General features: G+C 36.2%; 1 protein-coding gene across 1 annotated transcript in view; it reads left to right on the forward strand.

The window, feature by feature from the left end:
* The window catches only part of LOC137246151 (tetraspanin-9-like), a 114,082-nt gene that overhangs the window by 46,896 nt on the left and 41,284 nt on the right, over positions 1–25,902 (forward strand). The window contains exons 3-4 of the mRNA XM_067777238.1: positions 16,236–16,595; positions 16,663–16,857. Coding sequence (XP_067633339.1) covers positions 16,236–16,595; positions 16,663–16,857 — 555 coding nt within the window. The remainder of the gene's footprint in view (positions 1–16,235; positions 16,596–16,662; positions 16,858–25,902) is intronic.

Consider the following 25,902-nt stretch of genomic DNA (forward strand, 5'->3'; position numbering starts at 1 on the left):
CTGGCCTAAATAGAATCCTAATGGAGCCCGTCACATGTACAATCTAAGAAGGGATACAATTTCATAGGGATACAATCATAGGTAGGCATGCAGAAAGGTTAGGAGCGCCTTATCGTCGATGCTGCAGGAGTTTTAAAGAGGATGAGGGGGAGGAAACGTGGTTCACCTCATCTGCAACTGCCCGACACCAAGCGGAGCACGGCAGCGCTTTCTGGGTGCTCCATTTCTAGATAATCTGAGCCAGGTTGTGGAGCATGACGTCAAGGACCTGGTAGCCTTCTTCAGGTCCTCAAAGTGGTTCGCAGAGGAAAGGTAACGGTATATTTTCGTGGTACATGACGGGCCTAATGCTACTGGCCTAAGTGTGTCCTCGGGCAGCCACCTCAACCTAACCTAACCATGAATTTAGTTTTATTTATTTTATGGGTAACTTGAGGCCAATAGTTTATCATTTTATACTATTACTAAACAAATTTGTTCTCTTGACAGAACGCTCGGTTGAATTAACCATTATGCGATGAATCCGTGGTCAGAATTCAAAAGTTAGGTCGCGTTTTTTTTCTGTGGAGCTATTTAATCTATCGAGTTGCCTCATCCGCTTGGCGGCTGCCACACCGAAGATCCTGGGCTCAATTCCCTGGCAAAACAATATAAAAAATTTAGAAACAAGTTTTTTCTGCTCTCGGCAGTACTTTTCTGCCATGAAAAGCCTCTCAGTGAAAACTCAACTGCCTTGTAGATGCCGTTCGGAGTCAGCTTAAAATATGTAGGTCCCGTCCCGCCAAATTGTAGGAAAAATTAAAAGAGCACGACGCAAATTGGAAGAGAAGCTCGGCCTAAAATCTCTTCGGAAGTTATCGCAAAATGGATTTTTTTTTGTTTGACAAAAACTGCGAATGAAGGTGTGACACAATTTTAATGTTTTACTAAACCCACATTAATGGTTGTACGTGCGAGTTTATTTGAAGTTCACACCAAAAACCACAATTTTATCTTTTATGTTTAACCCCATTGGGTTTGTAGTGCTAAACGATAATTTTACGAATATGAGCAAGTGTACTTTTGTATGTATGTATGTTCAAAGGTGTACGTTTGCACGACAATTAAGAGACACCAATTAGAATTTCCTTAATTAATCTCAAAGCACTTTTTCAACGCGTTAGCAGTGACAGTTGTGAATGAATATGAATTACATAAATAAAATTTGTTGGTGTTTTACAAATAAAACTAGATTCATTTACTTTACACATTGTGATAATGAGAGGTATATCAGCCTATCTCGGCTACCAGTTCGGAAACGGTATATGTATGTATATAAACTGTTTGCAAAAACACCTTATCATAGGATTAGTTTTAAAAACACCCTATTTCAGGTATTTTTTTAACAAAAGCTCATCTCACACCGAAATGTATTTAACTTATGCTCATATAGGGTGTTTTTGAAACAAACTCTGAGGTAGGGCGTTTATGAAACGGCAGGCGAGATATTTCATTCAGCAGCCGATATATCATAAAACCCGCAAATTTTTCTTCCTTGTGTTCATTTTTCTCTATATCTAACTCATACTTCGTTTCCTCACTTCCTGTATTTTATATCCCATACTTTTCTTTTACCTCGTCTTTTGCTCTCCCAATTCTACCTCTTCCACTCTCCTGCTTCCATTCTCTTACATTCCCTATCCCTCTTCCACTTTTTTCTCTCTCCCTTTTCATTATTTGCTTCATTGACTTCTTGTGCGATTCTTTCTGTTTCTGGGTCTCTTCGTAATGTACGTACGTACCTGAGAATGTAATGTCGGGTTAATCGCCAACGCGGAAAATTAAGATCTCAATTGTGGTTGTCGTAGCAATGCTATGCCCCCATTGCTGAATTCAAAGTGCCGGATTTCTTGATAGTGCTTACGGATATGACTTCTTAAGTTCCTGGGAGGCGAGACCTCTTCAAAGAGATGTCTGTTGAGGTGCCCAAGTTTCTCGGTGTTCAGCAGAAACTGTCTGTTCAGCACTCCATTTCTCTCCTTTATAGGGTGTGTTCTCGCCTCACTGTGTAGATGATGTTCTTGAAACATAAGAAGTACATTCCGTGGCTATTTTAAGCGAGGTGTTTTGACAGGCCTGCAGCTTCCCTCCTCAAGCGGTCTACCAATTGCTTTATATGTGGTTTTTAGCTATACTTTATCTTTCCCCCACGGGCTGCCGGCGTGAGATTTGAGGATTTTGTTACGGCTCTGGACATTAGGTGCAACTGCGGCTGCATGCTCGCCAAAATTGAGGCCTTGATCGAAAGTTCCATCAATTATTTTTGGTTATAAGAGCGACGGATGTCAAATAAAGTCGCCGAGGTTTTAGTCGGTGAAAGTGTCAGATTTCGCTGGGTAAAAAACTGGGGGATAGTCGTTAATTATGTAGCATAGCTCATCAATGGATGAGCAGGACGATTTCAAGTGTCTTGGGTACTGGCGATAGGAGAGCTATCGGACGATTTGAGTTTCCTAGTAAGCTGGTTTGCCAGGCTTTAGTATCGGTACCGCCCTTGCCATATTCCATTTTTCAGGTATGACGAAAGTGGACAGAGACAGGTTGAAGACGAGCTCCAGAATACCTCATGGCCAAGGTTTTAAACATCGGCATGGTAATCCCGTCTCATTCTTTCCATTTAGATGGTTTAAGAAATTCGATGGCTGGTTCAACCTCTGGCGGTGGTTGTTATAGGGGACGCGCTGTGTTTATGCTGATGCGCGCGTCTGTTGGCCTGCCGTCTAGAACTGTCGATCAAGTAATGCATTACATATTGCGGAAAGATGTCATTTATATCAGATTGTATTAGGTAAAACTCGATAGAAATACCTCACGGTAACCATGTCGAAACAGCAATCGGAATCGAGTTTTAGGGGAATCTCCCTCAAAATCCCTAGTTTTTAAGAATTTTCATCTTATGTAACATGCGATCATATGGGTTGCCAACTACTTATGTAATTGTGAAATATAGCACTGAACTCAGTTAAGTTTTTCACTTGCGGTAATTAAATAAACTCGTGCTCAAACAAATTAATTTATCGCGTTGTTTCTGCGTCTTTTGAACGAATTCCAAAGAGAACAAAGCAAGCATAGAGCTACGCAACGGTCGTTGTAGCAACACCAACAGTGACATAGAATGCCATAATGGTATGGTGGTATATTTTTGGCCTAAGAGGGTATTATAATTGTGTCAACAATTTGATATGTACTGTAAGTACCCTGTGAGAAAAATGTGGCGTTCCTTAAAGTTTCGGTAGGCACTTGTGAGTAAAAATTAGAGTGTCTTACAACAAATGGCTTCACTAGGAATTAAGTAGATAGTCGAAGATATAGAGTGGATAAAGTTCCAAAAGAGCGCGTCTAATTTTGAAGTTTATTATTATTTTATCCTTGTAAATACCTCCGAAATTCTATTTTAATTGCAACGGGCTTATTTGAAATCTCATTGAGCTTTGTCTCGGTTTCGTGTAGACGTGTTGTTTGTTGTTTGGTAAAGCGAGAAGCATACATTTAGGGGCAAAAACTCGTTTAGTGGACAAAACTATGTCAAAACGACTTGTGAGCTGAAAAGGACATAATAAGGAAATATAAAGTTTCCCAAGACCACAATGACACATCGTTTCAAAATCGTATGTATAAGTTAGAAGGATACAACCATTTTGTTCTCAACATAACCTTGAATTTAGGGGCTGTCTATGTTTTCGACCCAGTCTAGTCGTCACATACGAATTCGTTGACAGAACGCTCTACCTCAAGGCAGACAAACAGTGAAACTCTCGCACCAAAAAAAAATAATGAAAAAAAAAAAATATTTTTTGGGTTTTGGGTAGTGTTTTGGTCGAAAAATTTACCCTTTCGCCATTTTTTTCGCAGGCGCGAAAATTATTTTTTTGGGTATGCGTAGTAAAACTTATTTTTTTCCTGAGCCTAAATCCTATCGAAAAATCGATGGCGCGATATCGATTAATAAATCGACCCAGTCTAGTATACATATCCTTAAATATTCTCGAGTAAGGAAAATATGACTAACAAATGTGCTAACTTGCAAAAATCATTGAATCTTACAAACTTAATTTGCGCTTAATCGTTGAAACGGTTTGCCTGTCCAGTCGTTCAAGTCGCGTTAGTCGCTCTTTGTTGGAGAATATGTTCCAATTTCGTCATATTACTCATCCAATATGGATTACCCACTCCAACTCCCGCTTTGCGAGTGAGTACTCCTTGAAGTAGTTTTTCGAAATTTTTTAAAAGAACTCTCCCGTAGGTGATCGATGGAGTATGCATGGACTATTCGGAGCTGGAGTTGGCGAACCTACCATATGACAACCCAGTGTAAATTGTACCGCATTTTGTGTTTCGTTTAGTTCGCTGTGACCCAACAATTAAACAATTTTGCCACACTCAAAGCTTACACCTCAGCTCACGATAAATGCTTCTCTCACCAAAGCTTTACAATAAACCTTTGAAATGGTATGACTTGAGCAATTTGAACGTAAACGACAGTTTCTCATTTCAGATGTTTAAAAATATAAATTATTCTATTATCAAATTTACTTTTTGGAGCTCCGCCATATGGAATTTATGGCGGCTCAATATTGGCATTAAAAGTCATACAGCCATTTTCCGAATTCGTTTTGCAAAACTTTTTCGAGCAGAAATTGGAAACAAATGTCGCTCGATTGGTGTACTGTTTGCTTTGCAATTCGAAGGATGTTGTACTAAGTTTAGTGTTTTTCTACCGATCGCTTGTTGTTGTTTAGAGCCAAAGGGAGCCAAAAAGCGTGTTGTTGTGGACCATATATAGCGACTAGAGCTATCGCGTAGACCGTCTTGGTTGAAAGTAATAAGACTTATCCATTTTCGCCATTACCTGTTGGACTAACGCGCCGTCACACTGTACATGCATTTTTTTGGACTTGGCGATACAGCGTTTAAACCATTTGGTTCGGCCAAGGAACCTGCTGATACCTTTTACGGAGCATTTAGCAGCTTTATGAACTTACGACAGTATATAACTGCCCATTATTTGGAACTTAATGTGTGCTTGAGCTGGGCATTCGCACATGTTGTGAGTGACTAATTCTTTACTGCCCTCCACGCTGTAGCTCCTGCAAATACTGTTAAGAATGATCGCCATTCTAACACCGTGCAAGAAAAGCGGCCAGTGTTTCGTGATTGCGACTGTGATTATAAAAAATTCTTTTTTTCGACCAATTTAGCATGTCCTCTGTTCCCCCACTATCGTAAGTTGGTCAAGTTTGGTTTTTTATTCCTCGTGTCCGAGGAGTACTGGCTGGAGACCGCCATCTCCTGGAATCTGGTATATATATTTTTTTGATTAATATGGGTGGATGATACATTTCCAAAGCCTTCGCAGCATCCAGCAGTGCCACTAACTTTGCAAAAAACGTCTGCTTTCTCGTCGTGTTTCTGTAACCAGGAGCCCATATAGTCGCGATCTTTGAGAAGTTATCTGCGGCTTAAAATGGCCTACTACAGCTGCTGACGACTTAAGTCCAAGTGAAGGGCAATGAGTGATGCTTCACTATTCGAGAAAATGAATTCGAAGTTGACTATACTGCCTCGAGTTCTAACAGTCTGACTCACGAAGTCTTACTGCCGAAGATTTTACAATTTCACTTATGTGAAGGCCCAGAGGTAACTGGTTTAGGAGCACATCTAATTCGTCAGTTGGACAAGACTTTGGTATTCCCCCTCTTTGCCACCATGCTCTTGCCCCAAATGTTAGTATGGGTTTGACAACGGCCTTATATAACCAGAACACGAGTTTGGGTTTTAAACCCCAGTTTCTGTTGATGACTTCCTTACGCTTTTTCAACCCTACGCTCGATATTGGTTTTCCAGCCAAGATTTGTGTCTGTCTTGACGCTCACATACTTAACTCTCGTGGAGAAGGAGAGGCCAGCACCATTTAGAGAGGGCAGTCTCAATTGTGGTACTTTTTTTGTTATTAGTAAACAGTATCAGCTCCTACACACTAGGGTTTACATTAGGTCCCGCTTTGCTGACTGCCCAGATGTGAAGCCACCAGATTCTGTGATTAGGACGGCGTATCTTTCTTTAGAAATATTTTACGCCGTTTGAGGCTTTCTAATTTTTATCCTCAGATCTTTTTCTCGTTATTCGAAAGAAATGGTTTCTAATTTTTGAACAAAGTTTTTTGTAATTTTTTCCTGCATGGATCAGTTTTTTAATTTTTTAAATCTCTCGTGAATTGTAAGAATATTTTCGGTTTGGCTCCACCACTGCAAATTAACATAATTAATTACGCTTATGCTTAGTCCGTTAGATTGCCTGTTGATTTAACTGTTTTCTTTGCTACATTTTTCTTCTTTTTTCATTTGAATTTTTTTTTAAATTGTTACTGTACGCTGGTGACACTTTTTGTTTTGTTGACCTCATTTTTTTGGTTGATTGTTCTGTGCGAGTCACCACCGAGTTGGCGTTGAAGTAGCTAACTAAATTATAACACTTTGTAGTTATTATTGTATGATTGTTGTTGTCTCACCTTCATCTTTTGACTGTGTAATATTAAACAAAATGTATGTATGTAAATTGTGTAAATTATAAAAGCTTGTTGCGCGCTCCACCTCTATGTACATATCGGACTGGGTAAAGTTTTAAAATATAATGCGGGTATCATCTATTCGTTTATATTGCTACTACTTTTACCATGCGTCCTATGCATATCATTTTATTTCTAATGTCTTGCTGCTGAGTCATTATAGAATTTTATTTACATATTTATGCCTATTAGGTATGTTAGTATATCAAGAGCTCATTACATCTTTCCCTTGCATGCTCAAAGTTCATTAACACGATAGAGTTACGATTGTTAGAGTTGAAATCACGCATACTATGAACAAATGCAGAAAACTTATAAAATTAGCTTTTGATGAAAACTTCGAAACCGTCTGGTATAAAAAATAAGGGTTGCAATTTCATACTCATGTATGCAAAATAAATTTATTTTTTGTGTTTCAAAAATATACACACCAATTCTAAATATTCTCGCGGAATTTTGTTCTCTCGGATTTTTTTTATTCCCGCGGAAAAATTCCTCCAATTCTTGTCTCCTAGGGAGAAGAATAATTGGGGAATAGGAATTACGAATTTTCGAAGTCAGCTGTTTTGTCAATTGAAATTTCGTTGCACATTTCTTATTTTGTTTAAAAAATAGAAAAGTTGATTTATTGTTGCGAATTTGTTTGAAATTTAGAAATAAAATATAAACAATGCACAGTATTGCATTTCATGTAGTATTCACTGAAATGAGTAACGAATTGGTGCCACAGCAACATCAACCGAGGAGCATAAGAAGAAGAAGACGGCGGGATAACACAACTCCGCCGGAGTTGCCTGCTTTCATTCAGCAAAACTATTTTCTGGCGGCCAAGTCGAGTTGAATTAGTATTTCATCATATGCCAAAACCTATTTAAGCCTTCTTAAAAATCCTTGCGCAATTTCTGGATGGCTGCATCAAATATACGAAGAGCTCTTCCGTTGCTTATGATATACTTTTCGACTTAAAATAAAGAATATTGTGGTTGCTGTTGTTGTTGTATTAACAGTGAGAATATTGTGGTAGAATGTAAATACATATTTTAGCACAAATTTGTACAAATAAGTGTTCTTTCTTAAAAGAACCAATTTCCTTTAACTATTTTTATACATTCTCTTTAATTTAACTAGTGAAAAAACTCCTATGAAATGGCAGAGAAATCTCCCTCTTCCTTACATTCATAATACCTACTTTACTCCCATAACGCGTTTCCGCTTTTTCGAACATTGTTCAGAATACGAGGAAAGGGAGAAGTGAAAAAACTCACAAGGAATTTTTATTTAGAATACGAGGAATGGGAGAAGGGAAAAAACTTGCACGGAATTTTCGTTTAGAATTGGGCTGATAATGTCGAGCATCCTGTGAAAGTAAAAGAAAAGATTTCATACCTGTATCGAGCTGAACAATAATCTTATCCCATTCGTAATATCCAAATAATCGGCTGTATAAGATATGAAATATATGTATAGTCAATAGATGTACATACCTAAGCGATTTTTAAGATAAATATACATAAAATAAAAAATAGGTAGATACTTTGTGTGAGGATACAAAGTTTCACGTTTTTTGTGGTCTGTATGAGATAGCCATGACCATGAATCACTTATCTCAACAATATATGACACCTACGTAAGTATTTAATGAAATTCGAAGCTTCTAGCTGTTAAAATAGTGTAGAAATTGCGAAAAGTTTTTTATCTGAACAATCGCTTGTATGGGATACATACATATCTATACAATTTTTCCAGACAACAATGACTGCCCTATACGTAAGCATTCGGTGAAATTTGAAGCTTCTAGCTGTTAAAATGGGGCAGAAATTACGAAATGCTTCTTACCTGAACAATTGGTTGTGGGGATATAGTATGCTATATATACGACCGATCTCATTAATTTTTTCAGACAATATACGAAAGCATATGGTGAAGTTTGAAGCTTCAATCTGATAAATTGAGGAAGATATGACAAAAATCCTCTTTTCTGAAAAATCGGTTGTATCGGGGATATATGCTATAGTGGTCCGATCCCCACTGTTCCGACAAATGTCTAATCGGACGCCTAAATATGCCCGTTCACCAAATTTTATCAAGATATCTCAAAATTTGAGGGACTAATTTGCATACAAACAGACAGACGGATAGACGGACATGGCTAAATCTACTCAACTCTTCATCCTGATCATTCCGGTATACTTATTGGTGGGTCTATCTATTTTCCTTTAACGCCTTACAATTTTGAGATTCGTGACAAACTTAATATACCATTTCATTTTCATGAAATGTATAAATATCAAGTTAATAAATAGAATTTTATGAATTGTAGAGAGGTTGGGTTAGGTTGAACTGCCCGGTCCATGAGGACCTCACATAGACTGAATAAGTCCGTCCTGTTACCAGAAGTTTTAACGACCAAACTGAAAAACCCTATCAAAAACCAGGACCTGTGTTATAAAATAACTCCGTCCTCTTGGCAAATACTAGAAGCTTCCTAGGATTTAAGTCACTTGCTGCTTCTAGATCTGACAGCTGTATCACTCCTAATAGCTGGAGTATTAGCCTGGCAAGCGCAGGGCAAGAGCATAGGACGTGCTCGATCGTTTCCTCCTCCAGCCCGCACTTCCTACATCTGCTATCACTGACCAAGCCTAATTTAAAGGCATGTGACGCCAGAAGGCTGTGTCCAGTCAGAATACCCGTCATGAGTCTACAGTCCTCTCTTTTTAATGATAGAAGCAACTTTGTTAGTCTAAGGTTGTAAGACCTGCACATAATCTGCAACACTTTGCAGCCCCGCGCTTGAACCCACGCCTTTCCTGCTTGGTCGATCATGTGCACCTCTCGCCTTCGCTTAATTTCGCCCAGTCTAATTGGGGCGTCTACGGAGCAAGTTTCAAGGGATGCACCCTTTTTAGCTAGTTCATCCGCTTTTTCATTTCCATCTATTCCCATATGCCTTGGGACCCAATATAGATGTATGCTTCTCCCTGTCCCGATTCTCTCCAGAGACTGCTTACACTCTAACACGCATTCAGATGCTGTGCTATGCGAGATCATTGCCTTAATTGCTGCTTAACTGTCAATGTAAAAGTTAACACGATTGCAGCTTGGGCTATTTTCTTCCAGGGTTTCTACTGCTTTGGTTACGGCTACTATTTCCGCTAGGAAAACGCTACAGTAATCCGACAGCCTATAGGATCTGTTTATTTCCGGATCAGCACAGTATACCGCAGACCCTTCTCCTTCCACTACTTTGGAACCATCTGTGTACACATGTATCGCCTCGTCTGCCATTTGAGCACCCTTGCGCCAACCGTCCACCTCTATTGTGGCCTTAAGATCGCCCTCGAAGCGCAGATAGGGAATCAGATAGTCTATTGTGTAGAGAGAAGCTATTAAAATAAAAAATGCATCCTAAACAAATTTTCCCAACATGTAAAAAAATTTTTTATTCAGCCCAATTCTAAATATTCCCTCGGAATTTTGTTCTCGCGGATTTTTTAATTCCCGAGTAGAGTTGAATTCGTTTTTCGTCATATGCCAAAATCTATTTAAGCCTTCTTAAAAAATCCTTGCGCAATTTCTGGATGGCTGCATCAAATATATCAGCTCTTCCGTTGCTTATGATATACTTTTCGACTTAAAATAAAGAATATTGTGGTAGAACGTACATATTTTAGCACAAATTTATACAAATAAGTGTTCTTTCTTAAAAGAAGCTATTTACTTTAACTATTTCGATGCAAGCCCTTTAATTTAACAAGTGAAAAAACTCCTAAACAATGGCGGAGAAATCTCCCTCTCACTCACATTCATAATACCTACTTTTCTTTCGAACATTGTTCAGAATATGAGGAAAGGGAGAAGTGAAAAAACTCACAAGGAATTTTTATTTAGAACACGAGGAATGGGAGAAGGGAAACACTCGCCAGGAAATTTTGTTTAGAATTATACTGTTTTCACACAGAAACTTAATAATCTCATTTCACCTTCTAATGAAATCGTAAGTTTTTTGCTTTCACACAGAAGTAACTGCTCGATTAGTATGAAGGATGAAATGTCAAGCGAGGTGACATACCTACATACGTAAATAAGAATTCCATGCACTTTTTGTAAATTCGATGGACAAATGTCAAAATCGTACTGCGCCGGAAGTTGATGTATCGTTCCGCCATGCAGACAATGACATTTACTTTGACAAATGACATTTTTAGGCACTGAACACACCAAAAACTATGAAACTGAACGCTCCCAACAGGGCTTTTGACTTCATTAGGCATTCGATTAGCTACTAATGAAATAATTATAGATTCGAATTTTGTAGGGAAGATTGAGCTCAATAAGCGTCTTAATGTAGAAAACTGCCTTTATTATTCAATAAGCCGTCTGTGTGAAAACAGTATTAGGCTGATTATAATTTAGGAATACACTCTCGGAAAAAAGTCAAGAACTTTTTGCGGTTTTTACTTTCTTTTGCTTAAGGTAAATATTTTTTGCTATTTTTTGATAAAACACACACATGTAATAAAAACCTACATACATATATAAAGTTCAAGGTCTTACACAAAATTCGCCATAAAACGTTTACTAAGAATTTTAAGAATTTTTCTGAGCATGCAGTTTTAAATCTCATTGAATTTTAGTAAAATAAAGGGTTAATCTAAATCGTGGGTATTTTTTTCTATAAACACTTTTCAATTTAATTTTTTCATAAGAAAATGCTGAGCTGACAAAAATAGTTGTAAAAAATCAGGAAATTTTTAGGTGATTGAAATTCATACTTTAAATGAAAATACAAAGCGCAATGATCTCCGAAGAGATTTGGGCCCAGCTTTTCTTCCAATTTGCGAAAAAAAAAAACAAATTAGAATCCCCCGATTTACACGGTACTTGTTTTACACGATTTCGCTTTTACACGGTTCATACATCAGCAAAATTTGACAAACTCCGAAGATTCACAAATCATTAAAAACCTCTTTGAGTCCCCTTGGCAACACTGATTGCAATATTGAGGGATTCCCCTTATTGTGAATATGTATGTACATAACCAAACGCAGAGTACATATGTAGTTCATGTGGAAGGAAAATCGTTTGATGAAAATTTGAACAAAAAGCCATAATTTTTACTATTATTGCGAGTTTTTTTGGTTTGAACTGGTAAGTTATCGATTGAATTATCTTTTCGTGAACCTTCATTAAGATGTTTTAGTTTTGTGTTACTTAAATAAATAACTGAATTGGGTAGTTTTTTCGCTTTACACGGTTTTTGTATAGGAAAACGAAGATTTCACTTTACACGGTTTTGTCTGGAACCGATCTTCCGTGTAAATCGGGGATAGGTGTATCTAGATTTTACCGTGTAACAGTGAAGGCTAAAGACTCAAGCTGCAAAAACTTGACACATCTAGTAAAATCTACAAATCAAAGCATTTTGAGGTATTTGCTTCGTTCAATTTGAAATTGCTTACTAAAGAATTTTCGAAAACGTGGTGAATATTTCCGGTGGAAAATATTTTTTATTGGTCCAGAAGTCTAGACTGTTTGAATGCTCAATTTTTGCAAAGAAAAAAAAACAAACAACAGCAATGAAAGTCTACTAACTTTATTCCAATGCACACAAACTGGATTTACAGAATTATTTATTTACATATTTACATGTTATGGTTTATTGATTGAATAGTTAAATGTTTGACTATTTGCTTTGCATATGAATTGATATTATGTGCCTTAGCACGTGTGTTTACCTTGAGTCCTTTTTCGTATACTTTTTTTAACATATTTACATCAAATATGTATCTATTTATACGTGCCTGTACATTATTGTGAGTCAATCGGTCAAGTGTTGTCTATCTTTTTCTTTCGTATATTCTTTGCATTAGGGATGTTACGAACCTTCGATTCAGATCGAAGACTCCGATTGATTTGGGCCATAGGCCCTAACAACTATCGAAAATGCTTGAATATACACAGGGCTGAATGCAGGTATGCTTTTTCAATTTCGCTCCAAACATTTCAATTGCTGTATATGTTTTCAATATAAATAGCATACCTCATATTCCTTTCAAGAAGCCGCTGGCGAAGGCTCAGAAAGCAAAAAATAAGAATTGTGCCGCAGGTTCGTGTTACATCTTATTAGATAAGCAACATCCTTCTCCGAATCGCCTTTTTGTACGATATTTCTAAATAATTTCAGAACTGATAGCGAGTGATAGACGTAGAGAATTTGTTTGTTCCAATGCATTAAACAGAGTTGCCACTTATGCAATTTTTTCCCTATAAAATTTTCTTAACAGAACACTTTAAACAATTTGAATAATTAAAATCGATAGTTCATTTTTTATTTATTACGTATACGCCACGTATGAAACATGTATGTCCTTTGCTGAATGGTTATTAATTTGATCGCTTAGCAGTTATTGAAATCTTTGAATGGGATAACTCAAAACTGGTGTCCCCAGTAAAATTTTCTGCTTTCGGTGCATACAGAAATTTCGAGAAATATCATTGTTTTGGTGATAAATAAATATATAAATATAATCGTAATTTTTCCCAATTGGTCATCGGGAATATCCATAGCTGCTGAATAAAAATCCATTTTTATCAACGTCCTAGATCTGATCCTTTTGCGACGAAAAGTACGCCCGCAATGAACTGAGATGTGATGAGTGACAATCGGCTGATATGAGAGCGTTGAACATCAATTTCTCGAAAATGTATTATAGCGAATCTTAAAGAATTTGTTTATTATTATTTTCCTACTGTTATCGTTCGATTATCTGAACTTTCGAATAAACAAACTCGAATCTTTAGTATATGAAGATACTCTTTATTTACAGCACTACTATGGTAGTAAGATTAAACAATTGAAAGTATTCACGTACTTCACTTACTTTATTATATCCCAAGCGGCGCTGCTTATAAAGCATTCAGCTGGTTTCGTCACAACTCTTCTCCCAGGGTCTGGAACTTCCTCGAACAGCCTTCCCGAATAGCTGCTTTTACACCTCAATGTAATAAAAACGCACTGGAGTGCACACGTAAATACCAAGAAATGAAACTAAAAACATGTTCCAAAACCGAAATTTTAAAAGTTAATTTGATGAGAAAAATTGGGAAATTGAAATTGTTTTGAATAAATTAATCTGCTCCAAATGGATTTGTTAGCTATCTTTCTGGTGTCACCTTATTTTTTAACTGTATCACAGTTAGTCTTCGAGACGTTCGCTCTATTTTCTTATTGGCATTTGTTTTTTTTCTTATATCCATTTGGTCTAATTTTGTGTTAACTATCCAGCAATTGCTGGCTGTTTGCGATTTGCATATTTTATAAGTTTACTTTTTGAAGAAGGCTATAAATAAATAAATATTTTCTGGTAATTTACCTATAATTACATATTCTGAACTCGTTTGTCCCCGCATAAGCTCGAGGTTGTCATTGATTTCATAAATCGATAATTTAAGCTTTAGCTTGACTACACGTATTTATTATAACTCGAGAATGTAACTAAACCCTTCATTAGCATAAACTGGTATATCAACTTTGATTTGTGAATAGGAATATATTTATGTATTATTACTCCGTCCACCTCTCTCTTCTAGTAATAATAGTATATAATATTATTGTGGAGCAAGGTAATGACAAATATAACAAGTATGGAAGACTAAGTTCGGGTGTAACCGAACATTACATACTCAGCTGAGAGCCTTGGAGACAAAATTGTCTTTTTCATGGATACATGCAAATGGTAATACTAAAAAGTGAAGCAACTAGCCTTTGCTATTTTTCTTCAGCTATCAATTCGTATTATTTGAATATTTTTTTAAATATGAAAATTTGGTTAAATTTGAACACATTTCCTTATAATTTTTTTTTAAAATCACCCCTGAAATATTTTCGAAGCGCTAAGCTTTATTTTAGCGATCTGAGATGAGTGCCAAGAAATCTACATACTAAATTTCATTATGATACCCCAAAATTTACTCAAGCACTTATCGTGCTTACGGACAGACGGACAGAAGGGCATGTCTTAATGAATTTCTTTTTCACCCTGATAATTTTGATATATGGACGTCTAAATTTATCTCGATTAGTTTATACCGCTACGGAATACCGTTATGCGAAGAAAATTATAAAAATGAAGACAAAGACTAGACCTAAATGCAAAGACGAAGATAAAACTAGACGAACACAAAAAGAAACTCGAAGACGAAAAAACGGAAAAGGCAGCAATAAGGATTAAGAAAAATATCAAAATGAGACAAATACGAGACATGTAGTGAAGTCAGATAAGAAAACGTAACCAAAGATCAACATAACAGCGCGTTGGAACTGGGCGACTCAGATAAAGAAAACACGATAGAGAATACTCACATAGACGATGGATATAGCTCTACAGTTAGAACTACGTTTTTCGATCACGAGGTACACACTGGATCAACCAAGCTGTTCATATGCTCTCCGAAATACCTGTTTGGCAAAGTCAGGATGAGCAGATGCGTCTACAAAACGCTTTTATAGTCAGTTTTTTTGTTTGGGTCAGCATTACAATACCTATTGCACTTATTTTTATAACTCTGACGCGCGCTTCCTAATTAAAAAGCATACACTTATTACCTGGAAACGCATCCTTTCCAAACTCCCAGGTATCACAGTCTTAGTTATTCCGTGATAGCTGTAGATTTGCCTGCACGGAATCGCGTCCATTATGACAACCTACTCAATACTTCATGTTGAAAGTTTTCAAGAACAGAAAAATAATAAAAGATTGTACATTAGTTGATCAATTCGGGCAAACCAACAAATTTCTACTGTGGTGCTCGGAATCCCGTCTATATCAGCATCATCTGCAATGCAACTATAATATGATATTGTAACGAATTTAGTGAAACTTCGCTTATTTTACACCTTCTGCAAACGTTCGAATCGCTAAATTGTCGAATAAATAACTCCAATATTCAGTAATGTAAAATGGACTTTATTAAATAACTTTTGGGAGTAGTACAATTATACTTCACTATGCAACTGATAGCGTGTTTAAATCAAGCTGATTACTGACTACTCAGCTTGTGCTGCTTTTATACTCTCTGTTGCCTTGTCCGCATATTTCTCCAAATGTCTAGACGTTTCTTCTTCTGGAATCTCCTACTTGGTTGCCAGCTATATGCGTGTGTACTTGTAGTTTATAGCATATGGTTATGCGAATGCGTGTGTATAAGTGAGTAATACTTCGGCTGATGATTACGTCTGTGTGTTAGTTATATCTTCGTTGCCTTGTATGTATTGGGTAAATGATGATTATTGTGTTTATGTAGCTTGCTTTAATGTTTTTGTAGTTGTGCATTTATTTAGTGATGTAAAGATTCGCCACAATATTAAAACATAATATGTTAATTTTGTAAGCTCTAAAGTATTAAAAGAGATCAGTCTGTGAATGAAGTAAATAAAAAATAAAATCAGCGGATCTAGAAGTATGTGTTGCATACTGCTTACTATTTCTTTCATCCTGAGCCAGAATTATTCTGCCCTCAAAATGTCTCTACTGCCGTTTATCATTATATTTATTTTACCTTAATCGTTTAGTAACAGAATATTATACTTTTAATAATTTCCAACTTCTTTGTTGCTTTTTATTTCCAGATTATTGGTATTTTGGGCGTAGTTTTTGGCGTTCTCATACTCAACAGTATTGGCACCATTGAAGTTGATGGTCAAGTCGGTTTTCCACCACAAGCAATTGTGCCGATTATACTCATAACGATTGGTTCAATTGTCGTATTCATTTCATTCTTGGGTTGCTGTGGCGCCATACGTGAATCCGTATGCATGACTATGAGTTATGCTGTCTTCTTGCTTGTCCTACTCATAGTACAGTTGACAATTGTTGTACTCCTATGGACTAACAAAGAAAAATTCACAGTTGTTATGGGTGAGGTCATCGATAAGGCATGGGAGAAGGAAGCACGACAGACTGGCGTTTTTGATGCTATTCAACGTTCGGTAAGTGAGAAAACTTTAATGCTGCTATGTGATAAAGGATGAAATTAATATGTGTGTCCTTTTACAGTTGAAATGCTGCGGCAAGAATGGTTTCACCGACTATGTGATTATGCTACAAAGTCCACCACCAAGCTGTTGTGAGAATGATAATTGCGCGAACCCATTAAATTATTATGGAGGTTGCCGTAGCAAATTCCAGGAATTTATGGCATTCAGCACTGATACTGCTAAATATGTTGGCTTGGGCTTGATTGGTGTGGAGGTGAGTCGAAAAGTTTGAAATTGTGGTTTATTTTAACATAACAGCTTGCAATTTAAAATGGGCAATTAGATGGTGTACTAAATTTTGACAAAGGATAGTTTGATTAAATATACTTTTTCTTTTTCGAATGCATTCATTTTCGAAAATATCGGAAATCTAAAAAAATATCGTAAGAATATATCAAAAGCAGTTGTAACAAAAACTCCACTTACTATTTGTAATGCTGCTTTCCTAAGCTGTTCTAAGAAGGAAAGGTAAACGCAGATTGATATAGATATGCGATAAACAGTAATAAAAGGAGTTTATGTTAGGGTGAACTGGCCAGTCTGTGACTATAGAAGGGGTTTAGGATAAAGTCAGATAGATAAAGATAAATGGTTGTTAAAGAATATTTCGATGTCTGGTCGACGGATATTACACGTTTCACGCTTTCTTACAAGCTGTCTAGTATTAACATGCAATCTATTTAGAGAACAGAGCAAAGCAGGTGACATTGAGGCCCACTTGCAGAACATTAAGTTATTTTTTTTAGCTCAGAATTAATTTAAAAAAATTTGTCAAAAAAGTACATGTGGGCCTAGGGTAGAGCCAGGAGAGTAGAGCTTATATTCAGGACTTTAAAATTAGTCTCCCGACCCAGAGTTAGTTGATAGGATTATGCAGGTTGTTGCTGTTGTTGTAGCGATAAGGACACTCCCCGAAGGTTTTGGGAGTGTTATCGATGTTGATGGTCCTTTGACGGATATACAGTTACTCACAAGAGTATTTTGCATGAGAAGAGAATGGAGTTCACCCTTGAATTTTTGTATATTTTTTAAATTTTTTCTTCGATAATTTTATAAATTCTTAAATATAAACCTTATTGCTAGAAAAATCACATGTTACAACTTCAAAAAAAAAAAAAAAAAAGGAAGGCTAAGTTCGGGTGAAACCGAACATTATATACTCAGCTGAGAGCTTTGGAGACAAAATAAGGGAAAATCACCATTTAGGAAAAAGAACCTAGGGTAACCCTGGAATGTGTTTGTATGACATGGTTTTCAAATGGAAGCTATTAAAGAGTATTTTAAAAGGGAGTGGGCCATAGTTCTATAGGTGGACCCCATTTTGGGATATCGCCATAGTCCAGGGGTGACTCTAGAATGTGTATGTACGTTATGGGTATCAAATTAAAGGTATTAATGAGGGTTTTAAAAGAGGGTGGCCCTTATTTGTATATGTGAAGGCGTTTTCGAGATATCGACCAAAATGTGGACCAGGGTGACCCAGAACATCGTCTGTCGGGTACCGCTAATTTATTTATATATGTAATACCTGCCAAGATTCCAAGGGCTTTTGATTTCGCCCTGTAGAACTTTTTCATTTTCTTCTACTTAATATGGTAGGTGTCACACCCATTTTACAAAGTTTTTTCTAAAGTTTTATTTTGCGTCAATAAACTAATCCAATTACCATGTTTCATCCCTTTTATCATATTTGATATAGAATTATTGGATTTTTTTAATTTTTCGTAATTTTCGATATCGAAAAAGTACGCGTGGTCATAGGCCGATTTCGGCCATTTTTTATACCATGATAAAGTGAGTGCAGATAAGTACGTGAACTAAGTTTAGTAAAGATATATCGATTTTTGCTCAAGTTGTCGTGTCAACGGCTGAACGGAAGAACAGACGGTCGATTTTGTATAAAAACTGGGCGTGGCTTCAACCGATTTCGCCCATTTTCACAGAAAACAGTTACCGTCATAGAATCTATGCCCCTACCAAATTTCACAAGGATTGGTAAATTTTTGTTCGACTTATGGCATTGCAAGTAGTCTAGACAAACTAAATGAAAAAAAGGCGGAGCCACGCCCATTTTGAAATTTTCTTTTATTTTTGTATTTTGTTGCACCATATCATTACTGGAGTTGAATGTTGACATAATTTACCTATATACAGTAAAGATATTAAATTTTTTGTTATAATTTGACTTAAAATTTTTTTTTAAAAAAGTGTGTGTGTTCTTCATCCGACTTTGCAAATTTTTATTTAGCACATATATAGTAATAGTAGTAACTTTCCTGCCAAATTTCATCATGATATCGACTGCCAAATTACAGCTTCCAAAACTTTTAAATTACCTTCTTTTAAAAGTGGGCGGTGCCACGCCCATTGTCCAAAATTTTACTAATTTTCTATTTTGCGTCATAAGGTCAACCCACCTACCAAGCTTCATCGCTTTATCCGTCCTTGGTAATGAATTATCGCACTTTTTCGGTTTTTCGAAATTTTCGATATCGCAGAAGTGGGCGTGGTTGTAGTCCGATTTCATTCATTTTAAATAGCGATCTGAGATGAGCGCCCAGGAACCTACATACAAAATTTCATCAAGATACCTCAAAATTTACTCAAGTTATCGTGTTAACGGACAGACGGAGGGACGGACGGACATGGCTAAATGAATTTCTTTTTTCGCCCAGATCATTTTGATATATAGAAGTCTATATCTATCTCGATTTGTTTATGCCGCTACGGATTACCGTTATGCGAACAAAGTTAATATACTCTGTGAGCTCTGCTCAGCTGAGTATAAAAAAAAAATATATGTATTAGTGTAAACGTAATAAAAAGTAAAAAACATAGAATTCATTGTTCACAAAAGTATTTTGCTTTTGACTAGGCGGTTTCGAAATATACTATTTTTTATTGATTCAGTATTTTGTATGGTAACCATTATTTTTGCAAACTGCTTCCAAGCGTCTTGGCATGGATTCCACTAACTTTTGACAAAATTCCATAGGTATTTTTTTCCATTCTTCGAGCAAAATAGCTTTTAAGTAGCTTTTTGATGAAATCGTTGTCGTGTGAAAATAAAAACTGGTTAGATGACATACCCATTTTTCCTGCACTTGGATGTAAATTATTTTTAAGAATGGACAAATAAAGATGTTTATCCATCGTCCCATCTATAAACACAAGTTTGCCAACTCCCTGAGCCGACATACAACCTCACACCATGACTGAACCTCCGCCATGCTTAACTGTAGGTTTAACATTTTTGATTTGAAGCTCTTCATTTAGCTTCCGCCACACCCTATGACCCTAGCCCATTCTCTAAAGGCCGCGTTACAATGACATTTTTCATATAGATGCGTTTAACACAAGCTTAAGCTGGAGACATTGGTGCTTTATCGGTAACCGTATCGGTAACCTTTTAACAGCTGATTCGACCAACCTTATGAGAATCAATGCAATCGATTATTGGTGCCGCTAAGGTCGTTACCGTATCATTGCCAACCAATTGGTTTTTGGTTTACCGTCGTAACGATAAACAGCTGATTACGTTAGGGATACGACTACAACGATACGACATACGGCACCAATTACTCCCGCTTTATGCATTCCAATAACATCACCACAATCAACCAAGATGTTGCGTTTGTAAATATGTAGGACCTTCAGACTTGGCAGTTTATTACGCCTTGCCCACTCACATACAAAATTTCGCGAAGCACTGTTGTAAACATTATCCCTATACAACAAAAATACTTGCTAATATATTTTGTGTCGTATTCGATTGTTATATTGCAGTTTTTAATTGTGAAAAATGTTAGAAAATTTACCAACCAATTGGAAAAATTATTTCACTTTCAAAGTGTGCCAACACCCCTAGCCAAAGCAAATGTCAGATTCTTCTTATGATTTGCTTGGAACAAAATTGGGGAGTTGGTAGAGTTGTGCTTTTTCGTTCATTTCAGAGATTCGAATCTTTAGTTCTTTTTCTGATGAACGAACAAGTTGTTCTTTTTGTTCATCTGTTCTTTTTTTTTAAGCAAATTTGATCACTGGCACTAGCAAATTTGATGATGGGGGTGTGTATGCAGCAATGCTTGTGTAGGTATATTTAAATGAGTAATGAATAAATAAGTTAATATATATGTATAATTAACTTCAAAAAAAGTTACAAATTTCGGAAGATCCAGGAAATTGAAAGAGTACAGACACAAATTGTAAATATGAACTTTTCAAGTTTAATAAATGTAATAATTAGTTTCTTACAAAGCATGTTTTTCCATAAATAGTCCATACATATATTGTTGTAACAGTGCCACACACAAAGATGACCACACATATCTTTAGTGTAAAGCGCCAAATACACGACACGAACATTTCCGCGAACATTCCGCAATCTTGTTCGCAGCTTTGGCCATACACCATACGAACTTTTGGCCGAACATTAGTTCAGACAGCGATGAATACGGACAACAATTGTGCTGCAGCAATATTGCTCGCTGTGGCAATTAAGCATAGAGTAGGAACATATTCATCCTCAGCACCTCTCTTTTTTTTTTGATTCACGCCGGTATTGCGCCCGCAAACTACTTATTTTTTTTATAACTGTATCCTTTGTGGCATCAGGATCTACTTCTTTTAATTTTTCGATTAAAGTCGCATAATCATTATTCTTTTTAATTCTATTACAATAATCTTTGCTTTTTACTTGCCACAATTATGGCAAAGATTTATACATTTCAATAAATTCACTCAGAAATTTTTTATTGTCCATTTTACTTTTCCGCGCACGTCTGTTCCGTTCAGAAATTACTACGATTATGAGCTATTTCGCCATACACGCACGAACATTTGCGCGAACTGGCAAACACCACCATACACGACAGAAAAGGTCGCAGAAACATGACATAACGGGAATGTTCGCGGAAATGTTCGTGTCGTGTATTTGGCGCTTAAGTGGCATCATCGACATTCGTGCTCAGAATTTCTGCGTATGTATGTGTGAATTTACAATGTTCGCGAACGAGAAGAGAGAAAGAATAACATTAGATAAAACGAACTAAAAGAACAAAAAGAACCGAAATCGAAGATCTAGTTCACTTGTTCAGTTGAGAGACCCGGTCAATTGAACAAGTTCAGAACGAAACGACCCAACTCTAGGAGTTGGCTACTTTTCAATATCAGATGGCGCCAGTGTCGCTCATTCCACCATTCTCCATAAAAATACGTGCAATCTACTCATAATGCATAAGCTTGTGTTAAACTCATCTATATGAAAAAGTGCTTATGTGTCGGGGCTTTAAGACTATGCTAAATGCGTGTAAGCATTTAAATTACTATGTTCGGATACTTAGTACATACAAAATCTAAAATTTGTACATACGAGTAGTTATGCAAAATACTTTTGTGAGTAACTGTAGATCCGGTACCCTCGGGTAACAAGCACCATTAAGGTACTAGCCCGACCATCTCGAGAACGATTGAAATGACCACATTCAACCCTCTAGGCCATCCCGCTCCTTTAAATGGGGCCCGTCCGATTAATAAAAGAAATGGTCGTCTAACCTGGAAAAATTTATAAAAATATATATAGGAACAAAACTAAAATGAAGCTCGAAGCATTGTGAGCACTTTACAAAACCAATCTAAATTTCTACAAAAAAGCAATCCGTAATGCCAAAAAGGCCTCTTGGGTCGAATTCTGTTGTAGGATGTAATTCAAATAACCTGCTTCTCGGTTGAGCACGATGATTGTAAGTCTCCCTATGAGAGAAAAGTAAATGGTACACTGCCGAATTTATCAAGCCATCGCCCAAAGCTAAATTATGTACCCTCTGTATAGATATTAGCCGCCACGCTGAGGTGGCAGAGTGCTTCGCCTATCACATCGAATGTCCTGGGTTATAGTTTAGAGAATAGTTTCTTCAGTTGGAAACAGGTTTTCTTTAGCAAAAATTCATTGCGTTTGGAGTCCGCATAAAACATATTTCACAGCTACCGAACTATAGTCGATTTATTAAAACTTCCATTTATTAACGAGAAAATACTGTGTAAAAATTTTAAATTGCGTTGGCCCATATGGAATGCTATTTTCTTCCAGTGTTTTTACTGCTTTGGTTACGGCTATTATGTCCGTCTGAAAAACGCTATAGTGATCTGGTAGCTTGTAGAATCTGTTCATTTCCGGATCAGCACAGTATACCGCAGACCTTACTCCTTCCAGTACTTTGTAACCATCAATATACACGTGTATCGCCTCTTCCGCACCCTTACGCCAACTATCCACCTCTATTGTGGCTTTAAAAGCCCCCTCAAGGCGCAGATAGGGAATCAGGTAGTCTGTTCGTCGTGTAATTGATGGCGCTTTACTACTATCACCGTATGGTATGCGCTCAAGCTGCCCCAAGGCACTGAGCCTCGTTGCAGTTGTTAACGCTTTGTACTTAGCGAACAGGGCTACAGGTGGAATATGCAGAATGGTTTACAGTGCAGCCGACGGAGTGGTTTCAGGGCTCCCAGGATTTTTAAGGTTTTTTTCATGACCTACTAAAAAAATTTTCGTTTGATTGTAAAATTTTCATGTAAAAAGGGCTTTAGCGGACATTTTTGGGTCGGACAGGGTATACATATGAAATTTTTTTTTAGTAGGTCATGAAAAAAACCTTAAAAATCAAAGTCGAAAAAAGTCAAAAAATTAAATAATTTAAAAAAAATTTTTAGTTAAACGGTTTTATTGAAAACAATACTTACATGAAGTAATAATAATATTAAAAGCTAGAAAATAATTAGGTAGGTCCTAGGTACTAGTCATCACACTCCTCATCAATCTAGGGCGTTGATCAGACAATTAAATAAAAGCGTTGGACGCGTGAAATTTCTAAAAATGTGATTAGGGTTCAGTTGGTCTTATATTTGACTATCAATAGAAATTTGACGCGTCCAACGCTTTTATTTAATTGTCTGATCAACGCCCTAGATTGATGAGGAGTGTGATGAATAGTACTTAGGACCTACCTAATTATTTTCTAGCTTTTAGTATTATTATTACTTCATGTAAGTATTGCTTTCAATAAAACCGTTTAACGTAAACAATTTTTTTTAAATTATTTTATTTTCAAGTTTTTAGTCTTTATTTAATTGCCTATTATTTCTCAATCTATTTAGTTCATTTAGTGACTCATTACTGCAAGGACTTTCCTAACAATTTGTTACAATCTAGTTCCTCAATACATAATCCTTCCAAAGACTTTACTCGACTCTGCGCCACGTATGCTTTTCCCTCCTCCAACTCCAAGATATTTTGATGTCATTTCTACCGGACTGTATGTAATATTTGTTCCAAATATGAGCCAAATCGGACCACAAATACGACTTTTTTGAGTATCTCTATCTTTGCGCCACCTAGCGGCGATTTTTTCATAGGTCGCTTTCTATTCTCGTATGTATTATGTGTTCCAAATATGAGCCAAATCGGACCACAAATACGATTTTTGTGAATATCTCGATCCTTGCGCCACCTAGAGGCGATTTTTTTCATAGGTCAGTTTCTATTCTTGTATGTATTATGTGTTCCAAATATGAGCCAAATCGGACCACAAATACGATTTTTGTGAATATCTCGATCCTTGCGTCACTTAGCGGCAATTTTTTTTCTTATGAGTTTAAGTTTCAAGCTTGTAGCTTATCGGGAAGTTACTTAAATTTCAATTTCAAAATTCGTGCCAGCCATCCAACCAGCCTGTCAAGTCAACCTAAATAAAACCGTTTAAAAATGAAATTTCGCAGGCTCGAAAATTATTTTTTTGGGTATGCGTAGTGGAACTTTTTTCGCAGAAATGTCCGCTAAGGCCGTTTTTACATAAAAGATTTACAATCAAACGAAAATTTTTTTAGTAGGTCATGAAAAAAACCTTAAAAATCAAAGTCGAAATTTTTCAAAAATTCAAAAAAATGAAATTTTGCAGGCTCGAAAATTATTTTTTTTTGGGTATGCGTAGTGGAACTTTTTTTCCTGAGCCTAAATCCTATCGAAAAATCGATGGCGCGATATCGGGTCGACCCAGTCTAATACGCATGTTGCATTGAGTAGTTTTCGTCTTACATGATATTTTTATAAATTTAATTTAATGCTAACATCGTTTTCCTTTTATTATTATTATTTACAGTTGGTTGGCTTCATTTTTGCCTGCTGCTTGGCCAATAATGTACGCAACTATAAGCGACGAAATGCTTACTAAGCAGGAAAACAACAAAAAAGCAAAACACTACGTCCATGTTCCGCTACTTCTACATAAATCAATAACACATTTTCATTTTCTCGGTGTCGTCCTGAAGCGCACATTTAACTCGAAGTAAAACAAAAACAAGGAACAATCGAAATAACAACCATTGATTTATTAAAGTACATAAAAAATGTACAGAATTTATCCTATGAAATATTCGTTAAAAAAAATGAAATGAAAGAACAAATAAAAGCAAGAAATATATATTTAAACTTTTGTGAATGACTTAATTGAAATATTAAAAGTAGAAATAGAAGCATTTAGAATTCCAAAAACAAATCTTAAGATTTAGTTATACAATAAGCTCATTTTAAAACTATTTACACCAAAATGTTAAATACCTAAAGAATATTAAAACAATAATTACTGTTACAGAGTGTACTGTTATAGGTTTGTATGCAAATACTGCATACTACTAAATACTAAAAAAAAGACAGCAATAAAAAGTAAAAGTGAATTTGTTCATAAGCTGTAATCGAACAAGAGCAAAAAAAAAAGCTATAACGAAATAAATAATCTCAAGTGAATTTATGAGACGTTCTGTTTGTTCTAAGTAAATATATATAAATATATATGTCTGTATATTTAACATTAATGTTATTGACTTTAAATTATTCTGCTTGAGAATAAATATTCAATGTTTAAATTCATATAATATATATATGTATGGTTACGTACGCTATTGGATAATAATGTATATGTAAATTAGGGTGGTTACAAGGTATATGGTGAATTTTAATTTTTGTTCTATCTTTCGGGGCACCCTCCTAAAATATGCCAATAGATCAGAAAATGTTTATTGCAAAGTTTCAGGCCAATCGGATAATGTTAACACGTGCCTCATTGAGGTCAAAGTTAGGACGAACAGCGATTTTTGAGAACAAATTTTAGTGTTTCTTCAGTAAAAGTGAAACCATTTATGCCAGGAACTTGACTCGTATACCATTGAATATTGTAATGTCCATAGACGTTTGCATGGAAATTCAAAA

The sequence above is a fragment of the Eurosta solidaginis genome, chromosome 3 (genome assembly GCF_040869045.1).
Source record: "Eurosta solidaginis isolate ZX-2024a chromosome 3, ASM4086904v1, whole genome shotgun sequence".
In the NCBI taxonomy this organism is placed as follows: domain Eukaryota; kingdom Metazoa; phylum Arthropoda; class Insecta; order Diptera; family Tephritidae; genus Eurosta; species Eurosta solidaginis.